The following is a 14765-nucleotide window of genomic DNA, read 5'->3' as shown; positions in this document are numbered from 1 at the left end:
TGATGGCCATTCTGACCGGTGTGAGGTGGTACCTCATGGTGGTTTTGATCTGCATTTCTCTGATGGCTAGTGATGCTGAGCATCTTTCAGATGCCTCTGGGCCCTCTGTATCTCCTCCTTAGAAAAGCGTCTGCCCAGGTCCTTTGCCCATTTTTTGATTGGATCGTTTGTCTTCTTGGAGTGGAGTCGAGTGAGTTCTTTATATATCTTGGAGATCAAACCTCTATCTGATGTATCATTAGCGAATATATTTTCCCATAGGGTTGGCTCCCTTTTCATTTTGCTGATGTTTTCTTTTGCCATGCAGAAGCTTCTTATTTTTATGAGGTCCCACTTGTTTTGGAATAAAGTCTTAATGTAGTTAATAGTATTGTACCACTGTTAATTTTTTGGTTCTGGTCCCTGTACTATGGGGTGAAGGGTATAGAGGAACTGTCTAAACTATTTTTGCAACTTTTGTGTAAGTCTAAAATTATTTCAAAATAAAATTTTTGTTCAAATCTGCCACTGATATTAATAAAATGCCTGACAAACTTCCCTATTGAACTGTCTGACAAAGATATAAGTGGTGTTTGATGTTGCTGAGATTATTCCCATCATCTTCAAGGCATTATCTGATAACCAGATTAACTCAAAAATATAATCTCTGTGTGTATGTGTATAGTGTCTACCAAAATTTATATTTGCTGTTTAAATTTTACTGTAAGTGGAAAATAGCAAAATATTCCGTTGATAGTTCAAAAAGAAGGAGTAATCAGTTTGTCATTTAATAGCATTTAACTCATTTGGCTTGGATTACAGTTATTCATGGTTTTCTTTTATTCTCCTCCAAGAGGGGAAACCACTTCTTTTAATATCATTTGAAAGGCCCAACCCTGTTCCTTGCACATATCAGATGCTTTAAAAACATTTGCTTAATTCAGTGGGTTTACGTCTTCATTAACAAAATCTCAGACAAGCAAATATGCTTTATTATTCATATTTCAAGTCCTATGAGTAATAGAAGGGGTTAATTCACTTGAACTTTTTGAACTTAAAAGGGATATAATTTTTATGCAACTCTCAAGAAATATAATAAGTACAGTGAACATAGTGCAGGCCCAAAGTGTGGTTCTGTAAATCCTATCAGAAGTCATGACATACAGAATCAAGAATTTTAACAGTGTTCCGACACAGAACTAGGAACTCATCAAAAGCCAGCTGAAAGGAAACCCACAACTAATGAGGATACCTGGTCATAGGAAAAAATGAACTATCCTTGTGGTTATGTTAGCAGGGTGCCCAGCCCATCCAGGCTCACCAGGCCTCGCCAGCCAAACCAAACCCTTGACTATGGGCCCTCCTGACCAGCTCGAGACACAGGGCCCATGTGTACACTGATGTTCTCTCGTAATGAGACTGATGCTTGGCTGAAACTTCTAAGTGCTTCTTTGTACACACAGACCATTTAGCGCTATTCAAGGCACACAGTCATGACTCAACTCTTGGCTGAAGTCACAAACTAATTCCAAAACAGAGGTGGATGAACTACTAGAGGTGCAGAAGACTAAGTGAAGTGGTAATTCAGGTACAGATTTAGGTAGCACCCAGATGCACCATTAAATACTAAATCACACTGTGAACAAGCTTTTTATTTTTAGTCTTTGTGATAACAGAGAATATCTCATTGGGGTGCTAGTATTTAAGTTATCTCCTATTTATGGAAAGCAAGAGTGGTTTCCCATTTATAATAGTGATATAAAATGTTCTCTTACATTTTTCGTACGATCAAAACCTGAATCATTACAGAGAAAACAAAGTTAAGTAAATAATTACATACATAGCATGAGGATGTGGTAAACTGCAAAGATGATAATCAAAGATTGGGGAATAGCGATCTTAAGTTCAGTCTCCCACCTCTGCCCCTCTACTCTTTCTTCTTCTTCTCTATCCACCACCTACTTATAAACATCAAGAAATAAGATGCCTTAAAGTACACATGTAGTATGCTACTTATATGAAAGAAAGAAAAGAGGAGATAAGAAAACATATGTGTATCGGGTTATCTTTACATAAAGAAATATAGGCGAGACAAATCCAAAAATGATGGAGCCGTTTCCTACAAGGCATGCAAAGAATTGGGGTACAAGGGATACAACAAAGGAAGGAATGACACTTCTCTAAGTTAATATTTTGTGCGTGTGTGTTGTTTTGACTTTTGGAAGTATGGTAATGTCCTACATATTTTAAAAATTAAATTAACAAGGATGAGAGAGAGGAGCCTAAAATTGGAAACAAATGAACCTAATTGTATTTAGGTGACTACCATAACTAAACTGAAGGGAACGTAAAAAAAAAAAAGCTAATCCAAAAGATTTATGAACACAGAATTTGATTATACATACTCGGTCTTGGTTTAGGAGAGAGAATTGCAAACAAATCTGAACTCTTTTTTTGTTTGTTTGTTTTTAGTAGGCATTTTGTGTAGTGGTGAGTACAAACAACTCTGAAACTAGTGCAGATATATTATAGGATTGTGCAAAAGAGTACACGAGATGATGATGTTGGGAGCCAGGATTCTCACTCTAGAAGAAAGCACATACATGTGTGGATTAAAGGAAGGCAGAAAGAACTCTAGGAGAATGGTTAGAATGGGAAGTATTGTTGTAAACTCATGATTTCTAAAAACATGTGCATGTGCTTGTATGAATACACATGTATATGTATATATGCATATATATGTATATTTATATGCATATATTTCCTAACTCTGTCTGCCTATAACCCCCCCATAGCAATGATAAAAGACACTCCAGTAGCTGCGAGCACACTTAGTATCCAAATCTTGATTTCTAATAACATGCCACTAGGAGAAAGCAGGGCTCCACCGAGAAATGGCTGATTGCAGAGCTGGGACTCAGTAGGTGCCAGATGAGCCAGCACCACCTTTTATGCAAGACAACAGGAAGTACTCACAAAAGTGATGGGACATGTCACAAGGACATAGGCTCCAGGTGGAAGGGGCTCCCACTTGCCAAATATGACACAATTAGGGATCAAAATAATTAGGTACAGTCATAAATAGAAGGCATTTAAAAAATGGAAAACCATGAATCCATGCCAATAATAAGTTGGTAAATGAATGGAGGAGAAGGGAGAGCACTTGCTTGCGGTAGAATGCTGAGTGACAATTGATAAATGTGGAAGGAAAGATGAAGTTGGAATGCCCTTAGTTTGCAGTAGTCATAGGAAAGACCAACTCGGACAAGAATCCTCAATGGATGCTAAATCTAAGGGGAAATTTTAGTTAGGAGCACTATATTTGCATGGCCTTAAATTGTCTCCTCAGTTGCTTACTAGTTGCAAAGGAAAGCATAACACCTAGACAGCGAAGAAATCAGACAGCATCTTGACGAGGTGATCGAAGACAGTATCACCAGTGAGAGATGAACACTGTCTTCCTCCAGATGCGACACCCTGAGGAGGACACAGCATCACTTACGTAGTGTTCTGGCCAGAAGTGCATTAGAAAAACCAAAACTAAGGGCAAGGGGGCAGGGTGGGGAATAGAAAGAAGACTATGTGGGTAAATTTATAAAATCAGAATGTAGGCAGTTATCAGTATTAAATTTACTGCCTTGAAAACTCTACTCTGTGTAAGAGAATATCTCTCATTCTTAGGAGCACTGAAGTATTTGACGATAAAGGGCCATGACATCTGTATTTACTCTCAAGAGACTCAGAAAAGGAATATCATGTGTGCACATGTGTGGAAAGAGAGAAAGAGAGAATACAAATGAAGGAGCGTGTGGGTAAAATGCTGACAATGGACTGATCTGGGTGCTGGGTTAATAGTATTCTTTATACTATGCTTATTCTTGCAACTTTCTGATAAGTTTAAAATCATTTCCAAATGAAAATTTTTTGAAGTTAAAAAGAATGTGATTGTTAGTGATGACTGAATGCTCTGCATCCTTAGGAGACACTATGTGGAGACCTACCAAGGCCATTGTAAGGGGAGAACCAGGCTGCAAGGGCCTGATTTACCTTTCAAAAGTCATGGAAATTAAAGCGCTGTGCTGCTAAAGAGGCCTGCTGATTTTCTTGGCCTCTTATTCTAGCGCTGTCCTTTGGAATGCAACCGAGCTGTGCAACTGAGCTGTGCCCCCCCACCACCACCGGGCAGCTAACCCTGCAGCCCTTGCCCGTCTCTCTCAGAGGAGGCCATGAGACCTAGTCTGGGCCACCCTCAAGGACTGTGGAGAGGACGGAGGCCCAGAGTGTGCTCGCTCTGTAGGCTCCTACTGGTTGAGCCTACACAGAGTGTAGCTTCAACGTAGGGTGGGATAAATTAGGTAGCTTGTCATCCCAGAGAATTAGGGGATTTTGGCAAAAGATAAAAAATAGAAAACCCTAGAGTAAAGTCTTGAACTGCCCTCCACACCCCATCAATGATCTATACAGGCTTCCTCAGCCAGGAAAACATGGTGCTCTTTGCAGTAAATCAGAAAATACTGGCACCATTAATTCCATCACAGAAATTAGGAATTCATTAATAGAGCAGGTAGTTTCAGTTAACGAATGAATATGTCCACACCTAAAAATCAATACCAAAAATAGTTTTAAGAAACCAGGTTTTCACATTTTTTTCTGATTAAACTTATTTGTTATTCATTTAAGAAAATGCTATCCTTTTTCACAGTTTTTCCCTGGGATTTGGGGTAAAAGCATAGTGGTATTTGTAAAGCACAGAACTGAAATAACTTGAGAACAAGGGACGCGCCAAGTGTTGATTGTACTTCCTAGGAGCAAGTAAAGAGAAGCTCCTTGAGCAACTTTGGACACCGTAGGACAGAAATGCCAAGGGTAGAACAGGCAAGCAGGGAAACAGCACTTCTAAAGAAGAGGTCTGTGAGGCCCCAGGGCAGAAAAAGGAAGTGGTCAGAGCCCATTTACCTGCCAACTAAAATAGGCAGGGCCTAAAGAGGCCCTGAGAGGGCCCTTTGGGGCAGTGCTGGCCCAGACCAGCTGACATGTCTGCCTGTCTCTCTCCTCTCTCTTTTCATCTTTAGCATCCCCTTTCTTGGCTGAAGGTGTAGGGGCTTTTCTCAGTTTTAGGCGTGGGACTTCAGCCAGTTCCCATCCTGCCTGGGGAAGTTCATAACAATTATTCTAAGAGGGTGGATGGAAGAGGAGGTTTGGCCAAGCAGAGCAAGGCCCACCCACACTGCCAGGTTGCCCGGCCACACAGTGAAGACCGATGGGAGGAAGGTGTCCCTCGAACCCAGGCTCCGGCGCTGCATTCACTCCAGGCCTCTCTGCCGTCGTCCTGCACGCAGAGACAGCGATTTACTTACCTCCCTGTCTTTTAGAAAGAGAGAAGCAGGGGAATGTCTGGAGTCCAAAAACACTTATAAGTATCTCATTGCTAGAGACTGCTTAGGGGGCCCTTCTGTGCCCCTTCCAGAAGCTCGCAGAGGGAGCTACCAGCTTCCCTTTCATCACTCCTGCTTTTGAAATGCACTGAATTTTTTTTTTTTTTTTTTAGATTTTAGACTCAGAATTTTTTAAATATTTATTAGAGTGATATCTGAGGTTAAAACTAACTGGCTGGGCCCTGGCCAGATGGCTCAGTTGCTTGGAGCGTTGTCTGGTACAGCAAAAGGTTGCAGGTTCGATCCCCAGTCCAGACACGTACAGGAGGCAACCAGTCATAATGTTCTCTCTCATATCAGTGATTCTCTTTCTCTCTCTCTCTCTCCCTCCCTCCCCCCACCCTTCTCTTTCTAGAATCAGTATGTTCTCAGGTGAGGGTTTAAAAAAACAAACAAAAACTAACTGGCTGGCAGAAAGCCTTTGACAAAATTTGTTCAGTTTTTGTAAGTCAAAATCTCCCCCACCTCAGAACTCAGCTTACCCTCAGAAAGCTCTCGTTATCGTACAAATACACACCCAGCTCTCGGCACTGCCCGCTGACACTCAGAACCCAGCTCCAGGGTCTGCAGCCTCAGTCCCGGCCTGCTGCTCAGCCCCGGCCACGCTGGCCCTGGTTCCCATCTGCTCAGCCAGTGCCCACACAGGTGTAACACGTATTGCCTCACATAGATGCTACATGGCGCATTTATGCAGCATCTCCGTGTTGTCCATGTGTCCTGTTTGTTTACAGGCAGGTGGATGTGTGTGTATCAGCTGAGTAACTTGGTCAAAGTCAGTGCAGCAAGTCATGAAGCTGGCCCTTGAACCCAGACCTTTTAACCTCCCAGCTCATGCGACTGCCTTTGTGGCCCTAGACTACACCCACCTCTGTTTGTTCACGGTTGAAGTCTGAGCTCCTAGAATGGTGCTCGACACATGGGAGGCATTTGATAAGTATTTACGGCATGAATGAGTGAGCACTGCGACAGCCCTGTGTTTTGACTCAGTCCCGTGTGGGGCTCTCTGCAGGCCTGTCCCTGGGAACTGCTGGCAGGTCGTTTTGGCTCCATTACAGAGCTTGTGGCAGAGGTGACTCTGACCGCTGAGGGTTGCTCATTTATTTTCTTAGTTGCATTATAGTTTGTAACCATTCTTTCTCTTACTACATTTTTATTTATTTTCCAAATCTGCCATTAGCTGGTAGCAAAGGATGCGGAGGGTCTCTGAGGGGTTTGTCTTGTCTGTCTGATTAATCCCTGGGGTGGGGATTTGGGTGTTTTGCAGCTTTTGGACCTCTTCATCCAGTGGGACTGGTCAACCTACCTTGCGGACTATGGCCAGCCCAACTGCAAGTACCTCCGAGTAAACCCCGTGACAGCTCTGACCCTGCTGGAGAAGTGAGTGCCCAGTCTGCGGCCTGGGGTGGGAAGTGGGAAGTGGGGGTTGGGGTGTGGAGTGGGGGTGTGGGGGATAATTTTACCTTTGCCAATACCTGAAAAAGACTGTAGAGAGGCTCTGTTCTTGAAATTGCCATAGGTGCTATCAGTAGTCTCCACTGTTAGATTTTGCGGGTCAGTCTTCCTGTCTCCTCTTAATGCATGAAACCCGCAAGCTAGGCCAAGTAGGCATCAGCTGGACTCCGGCATTACATTAGAGCTTAATGGGGCAGCCTATCTTGAACTAGAATGGCAAGAGATGAAAGAAAGATGCCTTAGTTTGGTAAATAGCGTGAGGCTGCCCCCTGCCCTCTGCGTATGAAGATGGATGTAACAGCCCCACAGAGCAGACGGCCTCTTCAGTTCCTAGCAGTGATGTTCCTGGACTTACTGAAACCTGCACCAGAACCCACCCCCCCCCACCCCCCTGACAAATTGAGCTTATTGTGCTGACTGTACCAAGAAAGCTACATTGGAAAAGATATCTGATTCTTGCCTGAGGTTGTCACTAGGCAGCAGAGGTTGCTACCACTGAGATTGGGTTCGCTGGCCCCAGAACATCTCACGGCTCATGGTCCCAAGAGGCTGGGATCGGCCGTGCACTGCAGGCTGGCTCTGACCGTTGCTAACCTAGTTGAGAGCTGGCAGGTCAGAGTTCAAGACCCATGTAAAAGGGAAGCTTTTTCTTGTCTTCAAACTAGTTAACCTCTCCCCACCCCCAGTTTTTTAGAGGAATATCCCACACCTAGGCAATGTAGCAAGTCTCCGTGTATGGCCAGTCAGGCAGGTCTCGAATCCTAGGAAAGTGAGAATTAGAGTCTGGGAGGTCAGAGTGGGGCCTTAAGCAGGGGTGCGAAGGGGTATCCTTCCTACTGTGCAGTACGATAGGGACACAGTAAGGGAGGCGACGGAGCGTGGGCAAGAGCAGAATGCAGAGGTAGGTGTTGGAGCCAGGAAATTGAGAACTCAGAGGGCAACTTTGTCCAGACCAAGACAGAGACTGATGTTTCCATTTTAACTTTGTTTCCCATGGTTCTCTCTTTCAATGACCTTCCTCCCTAGGATATCTAGAGAGTAAGTATATTATTCGCTTGGGCCTTTTCCATCACTTTGAGGCAAGTCCTTCTGGTTTCCTCATTGACACTAATGATTACACTAAAATCCCTACCCTGCGAGTTGTCCCCACCCTGACGTACTAATCTACTAAACCAGCCTGGTGCCAACCGGCTGGCTGCCTCCACTCCTTGGTCCTTAGAGTGACCCTTGGCTTACCAATTCCTTTGGGGCTGGGAGTAGTGGCAGGGATTGTCCGTCACCAGTGCCAGGTGGAGGGTTGTTCCTACTCAGCTCCCCGACACCCACAACCCTCTCAGCAGAGCAGGGCCTGAAATCCAGCCCTGACGGGAGGGAACTCCCCAGCGGGCCTCCCTCCTCCCGTGGGAGGCCCGTGGCTTTAAGGTCTGGAACTGTGTCTCCCACGGAAGACTCTTTCAGCAAGCTACCAAGAAGTACTGGCTCGTCCACTTGCTGTGGATCAACAACAGGGTAAAATAATCAGCCTCTCTGAAGCAATCTGGGGCCCAGCTAGGAACAGAGCCGTGCGCTCAGCCCCAGCAGTCAGCAGGGTTTCAAAGCCACCTTTCAAACACAGCTGAGCCAAAGGCCGCCCTGAACTCCGTGTTTCCCAGCCTCATAGGAATCTGTCCCTGACCTGCTGCTGCCTCCCCGCAGCCATCTCTGCCATCAGAGCTTGACACCCTCCTTCCTGTCCTGGCACTTCTTAACAGGGTGAGACCTGCAAGACCCAAAGACCTGATGAGGACGCTCAGGAAGAAGATGCTCCTGTGTCACTGAGAGATGGCCATAGCAAAAGCAGATCAGGAGCCTGGTCCGACAGAATAGGCAGGGGGTGGGGAGGGTTCTCCTGGGGTTTGGAGCACTCCAGGGCACATGCCAGCACGCTTCCATGGGCCCTCAGGGCACTCGAGTTTATCTGTCAGGTAATCCCAGCCCCGGGCATTACTGGCCAAGAATCCTTACCCTGAGGCTCAGGCTCCCCCTTTCTGCTGCCTTATTGGAAGAGCTCCCCGACTGGAGCAGAAAGCCAGCGCCCGCGGCTTGTCTTTGGGCTGATTGGATGAGTCATAAAAGTAATGATGTTAAGTGAAATGTTCTATAAATGTAGGAAGTGTTTTTCTTCCTTTCTTCTTTCTTTTTGTTTTGTGTTGTTTTTGTTTAGATTTATAGCATAATTAAGAAATGGAAAGGCCTCCTTCCCTGGGATAAGTAAGCTCAAAGCAGGCCAGTCCCAATTACGTACAAAATTACGTTTGTATTTAATTGTGACGAGAACGTGGGAAGGGCCAAGCGCAGTAGTCACCCCAGCCTTGAGGGCGCTCGTGCTTTCTTTCCCACTGGACCCTCTAAACCCGTTACCTCTCCTTCCTCCCCTTCAAGCACAGGCCTCCTCATGCAAGGGGTTGGACCTTACGTGTGGTGGTCTCAGTTTGCTTGAGGAGTAATTCCAGCCTGAAGGCCCTTAAGCTGAGATCAGAGACAGACTTCAGCCAGAGCCGCACAGCAGGGGTGCTCATCAGAACCCCTTACCTCAGGGAGATAAATGCCCAGGGGGACCTCTGGCCTTCTGACCTCCTGGCCTCTAATTTGCTCCTCTGCACAGGGCCACCTCACAGGAAACAGTGGGCCAGGAGTGGCCAAAGGCCCCAGGGAGTGTGCCCGGGGGAGCGTGCTCCGGGTGCCAGGTTTCCTCCCTCCCCTCTCCTAGCCTGTCTCCTTGCTGCCCAGGGAGCCGTGAGGTCAGAGAGCAGAGGGTGGTGAGAACCAGCCGACCCCGACCCCAGGGAGAAACTGGTCTGGGCTGCGTCCGCAGCTCTCTAACACTAGGACTCGCTGGGGGCAGGAGGGCTGTGGTGCAGAGGCTGGGGCCAGAGGTAGCAGTTACCAGTGGATGTCAGGGGTCATGAGTGGGCCCGCTGCAGTGCCCAGCAGATTTCCTGGATTCCAGTGCCACGGCTTAGTCAGACTCGGGGGATTCTGGGACAGCCTCAGCCCAGCCTTGGCTTTCCTTATCCATGCTTCCCAGTTCTGTCTCTCCATCTGACGGAACCATTGGCCAGGCTGCCTGTGATTGGTGCTCTAGGAATATACTAGGAATGTGCTCTGGGGCTTTAATGTGGCCTAGTAATAGAAAGTTCTTCAAAGGTCAAAGGCCTGAGGATATAAACAGCTATCGAGAACTCAGGGGCTTCACTTGCCAGAAGCTCTGGCTTATGGAGTGAGAGAATGGTCCAGCCTTTTGTCATCAGCTTGTCTGAGCACCTCCAGGTCCTTACTCTAAGACAAGAGAAAGAAGGCACTCAAGCCCTCAATTTTATTAGGGATGGAATAGAGTACCACCCTCTATAGTGAGGTTTAGAATTACACAGTAGCTTTGTTATTTATGACCTCTTGGAATTGCTAGTTAAGAGCATTTTTCTGCTTTACCTTTCAAATACCAGCTTTAAGGTCCCCGCAGGGTTAAGTAGGATTATGAGTTGATAAGTAGATGGGGGATATTCTGCAAGCGCCTTTGACCGTCACTGCTACTGCGAGTGCCAGGCACCTACCTATAACAGGTGCATACCCGGAGATAAAAGGGAATGAAGTGGGTAGGGGGGTATAGACCGTCAGGAGGTTAGCCCCTCCATAGCTGGCTCTTGACTATTTGCAAAGGTGGCTGAATTTGGAAGGACTGTGGGTGCCAGCAGGACAGCTCTCTGAATAGTAGAAAAGTATAAGCCTGACAATAGAAACATTTCAGACTATCAACTCTGGGTGGCAGCTTAGGTACACCATGCCATCCTGCCTCCTGCCAATTTCCCTTCCACCATTGTCTCCTCAAACACTTGCTCTCTTTCTTTCCTTCCCTGTTTAGGATGAAGGACACTAGCCGCAAGAACAACATGTTTGCACAGTTTCGTAAAAATGAGCGAGACAAGCAGAAATTGATTGACACTGTGGCCAAGCAGCTGCGTGGACTCATCAGCACCCACCACTCCTGAGGGCTGGCCTCGAGCCCACAGAGGCTGCTCACGGCAGCCCCGCGGCCCGGGACCCGGCCCTGGCTGGCGCTGCATCTGTGCATTCTTCTTCGGAGAGAGAAAATGTATTTTTTTAATAACCTATGTACAGTATTCGCATAACCTTTCCCTATAGTAATAGAGGCACAAGAGTAAGGAAGCATATGAACTGTTGCTAGGCTGGGACTCAGGGGAAGCTATCACTACGCTATCTATATTATCCTAGAGATGGTGGTGCCATCTCTCCCGGTGTGAGGGACCACCTTTCACCTGCAGAGCTTAGGTCTGGGGCCTGGGAACCACACAGACAAACGGGCACTTGGCACTGGGGTAAGATGAGCAGGCGGAAGGATGATACCCCACTCCCTCCTGGGTGCCCCATTCACCACCTCGGTGAGGCCGAGTCTTTCCAACGCAAGGAAGGGGTCTGGAAAACATTACTGTTTAGTATATACCACAGACCAGCACACACTTCTGGAGGTTCGCCTCAGCCCAGTGGCTGTCATCAGCTGGTGAACCTGCACAGCATGTGACAACTCCATTCCCCCGAGGAGGGCAGCTTCTTTAGCCTAGATCTGACCCAGTGCTTTCCTGCTCATTTTTCTGTGGCAGGACAGAGCTGAGAGTGCAGGGGTAATAAGCAGGCCCCATGACTAACTACACGTCACCCCCACACAGGAAGCCAGTGTGAACGGAATCGGAGCCTCGGTCCCTTCCCCATTCATCTCATCCCCTCCTTTCAGGGTCGGGACACGTGGTTCAGGGCCTAGGTCACCAGTTATTTCCATAGATCCTCACAGAGCGCCTCAGGCTGGGCCTCCTGCGTGGCGTCACTGGGGTAGGTCGGATTCCGGAAGCCCGCAAGTGGCTCTTATGTTACCCTTAGGGAAAACCTGAAGACTGCTTGACATTGTTCCTTTGTGTTTTAAAAATCAGCTTTCTGGCCAGTGTCTTCAAAGGCAATGTCACCAGCTCTGCACTGTGGGGGCAGCCACAGCTGGACTGGATGCCTCAGGTGATGGAGCCACTGTCACCATGGAGTGGGCTGGGCCAACCACAGCTAGGGGTTTGTCGCCTCTGGCCCAGCTGCCCCTCACTGAGTCATATCGTGGAGAATATGACGCTCTTGCTCAGGCACAATGCTTCCATCCTCTTCTGAGGATCCCCATGGACACCCTTTGGCCTTACGTGAGAAAGATTGCCTGTAATCCTATCTCCCAAAATCTGGAGTTCCCTAGGGAGCCTGGACAGCTGGCCCAGAGACGGTGTCCACTATCCCAGATGCGCCCTGAGACTTAACGCAGGGGCTTTGCTAGGAGGTCAGAGGAACCTGCACTTTAAGACACTGCAGGAAGATGCTATTAGGGCAACTGGCAAGAGTATAATTAGGCATCACCAAACGATTACAAATAAGCCACACAGGTATTTCCAGCTTGGATTAGTGGGAGGAGACACTCATCAAACAGAATTCCTAGCTGCCTTTGTCAGCCACCAGTTGCTCCTGGGGAAGGCAGTGCTTCCGCAGGCCTTCCCTCCCCTGGCCCCTCCCTAACTCACAGCTGGAAAACCGCGAGGTGAGGGTCCGGGGATGGGGACACACTCCGGCTGCACTAGAGCTTGCAAATGCCCTCTGAGGCCCAGCCTGAGGGCACGGCAGTGGGCAGTGTGGCCCGGGTCTTAGGATGATGGTTGGGTTGGGTGCTGCCACCAAGAACCTCAAAGCCAGGGAAAGGCAGGGACCCATGGGAGGGAAACCCAAGATGCCCTCTCCCAAGCCTTGGGTTTTATTGGAAAAGTGAGAAAGGATTACACTAACCTGAAGTCCTGTTGCTTAAAAAGGGCCCAAAACACCCTCCTCCACTAATCCCCAGTTTGCAGCAAGATCCCTTCAACTGGAGCACTGAGACACTGAAGTGAGAATGGGGTGACTCTTACATGTGTCACAGTTTTTGTCTTTTTGTAAGCATTGCTGGTCTGGTCTCAAACCTGTGCCCCGGAAAAACCATGCTAGGGAGGACTAGGTGCACAGGGCCGGCAGAGGAGGGTGGCCCTGCTCCTTGCTCACAGAAGCCCCTCTAGGGAAAAGCCTGCTCAGCTCAAGACTCCCAAGGGCGGACCCTGCAGCAGCCCCCGGCTGCCCCTCAGCCTGCCTTCAGTCTGCCCTAACAGCTGCCAACCCCCTGCCACTGGGCTGCCTGTGGAGACACACTCTTGGTGGGCTGGGGAAGGTAACAAAACAGGACCAGCAATGTCCCAGTTGTTGGGAGGGTAAAGTGGGACTTCTCAGTTTTGTCTATAGGCCTCTAGCTGGGCCAGCCCTCGGAGCTGGGCGGAGCGTGGGCGCCCAAGCCCCTCAGGCGCCTAAGCCCCTCAGGCGCCTGAGGCCTGGCCCCAGGTGCCCAGGGATGCAGAGGAGCCTGGAGGCCGCAGGAAGGGGGCGAGGACATGGGGACGGGAGGCCTACCTGCCTTCTAGTTGCCGCAGACCCCTGACCAAGTTCTCGGGGAAACTAGGTTCCTGTCCCTGAAAGGACAGTCTGGCTTGGGACCCTGTCTTTTGGCGTTGGGTTTCAGGAATAACAGGGAGCTTGCGGAGCTGTAACAGTCACAGGAAAACCTCTCTGAGCAGATTGTAAATGAAGCTGTTGGTGGGTGGAGGAACCGGGGACCTGGATATCGGAACCAGCAGAATCCCTGTTGGCAAAGGGGATTAAAGCTCCCAGAGAGGGGATGCGAAGCTCCCCAGGTTTCCGTTGCCCGCCTGGCCTGATAGCCCCCCAGGCCTCAACGGCCAGCCCCGCTTCCCTGCAGACCTGTGCCTACCCGGCCAGTCCCAGACCTGAAGCCCTTTTCCCTCCAAGGCCGGCGTTGGCCGCGACCTTCCTCATAAGGCCCCTGAGCACACGGGCCCAGGGCAGCTGCAGAAACCCCCGCCTTAGCCTCCCTCTCCCGGGACTCTGCTCCCGGCTGCTTCTGTGGCCTCTTTTATTTTTCTTCTTCTTTTTATTTCTTTGCCTGAATTACAATTACTTTTCACTAATGTGTTGGAAACAGCCTTTTTATTTTGCACAAATAGTTGCACATTTACTGAGGAAATTTAGGAGAGTCCATTTTTAGCTCTAAAGGGAACTTTTATAAAACTCACTAGTAAAGCTACTGATACAGACAGGCCTCATGGTTATTGGAAAACTTCCTATGTGGAAAGAGCATGTTTTTCCTCCTGTACATTCTCCTCTTTTAACTGCTATTAAACAAGAAAGCCTATATACCTGTTTCAAAGGCCGCAATGTTGTCTCGTGGTTTTTTGTTCTCCCGCCCTTTGGCGCAGTGTGGCCGTGGTTGGGTGGCGGACGTTGCCCTGAGGACTAGAGCAGGCAAAGCCTGGTGGGGAGGAGAAAGCCTGCCTTGCGGAGGAGGCAAGCAGCCCTTGGACACGTCCCAAACTATGGGCTTCAGTTTCCTCCTGTCCATACAGTTAACACTGGCGTCATCATCAAGAAGAGTGACCTTGGAGATTCCTGATTTATGCGGAGTACTGGGCTAAGCAACTTGGAGCCCAGTGTGTTTTGAATACCAGCCCTGCTGTGGAAAGGTAGCCAGTCAAGACAGAGTGATGTAGAATTCTCCTGAACAAAGCCAGGCTGGGGGCGGAGGGAGAGCCTATGCCAGAACTCAGTGGGGAGAGGGACAGCCGTCATGGCCTGATACCACAACTGGTCTGCTCAGGAAAGACAGCACAGAGGAAGCAGGATGTTAGTTAGCTGGGCCTGAAAGGAACGAGATTCGAGCTTTGTCGAGCTCTGGGAGCATTTTAGGTGCAGACCGCATTGGAGTGAAAGCCGGCCTGAGTCAGGTGT

General features: G+C 48.4%; 1 protein-coding gene across 2 annotated transcripts in view; it reads left to right on the top strand.

The window, feature by feature from the left end:
* Window positions 1-14174, top strand: part of EXOC6B (exocyst complex component 6B) — a 566147-nt gene extending 551973 nt beyond the window's left edge. For both annotated transcript variants that reach the window (XM_054586855.1, XM_054586854.1), the window contains exons 21-22: window positions 6679-6791; window positions 10765-14174. In XM_054586855.1, coding sequence (XP_054442830.1) covers window positions 6679-6791; window positions 10765-10891 — 240 coding nt within the window. In that variant the 3' untranslated portion in view covers window positions 10892-14174. The remainder of the gene's footprint in view (window positions 1-6678; window positions 6792-10764) is intronic.
* Window positions 14175-14765: the final 591 nt, after the last annotated feature.

The sequence above is a fragment of the Pteronotus mesoamericanus genome, unplaced genomic scaffold (genome assembly GCF_021234165.1).
Source record: "Pteronotus mesoamericanus isolate MK-2021 breed Mesoamerican mustached bat unplaced genomic scaffold, CSHL_Meso_final contig_98, whole genome shotgun sequence".
NCBI lineage: Eukaryota > Metazoa > Chordata > Mammalia > Chiroptera > Mormoopidae > Pteronotus > Pteronotus mesoamericanus.
Note: the sequence above shows the minus strand (reverse complement) of the source record. Positions and strands in the feature narration are given on the sequence as shown.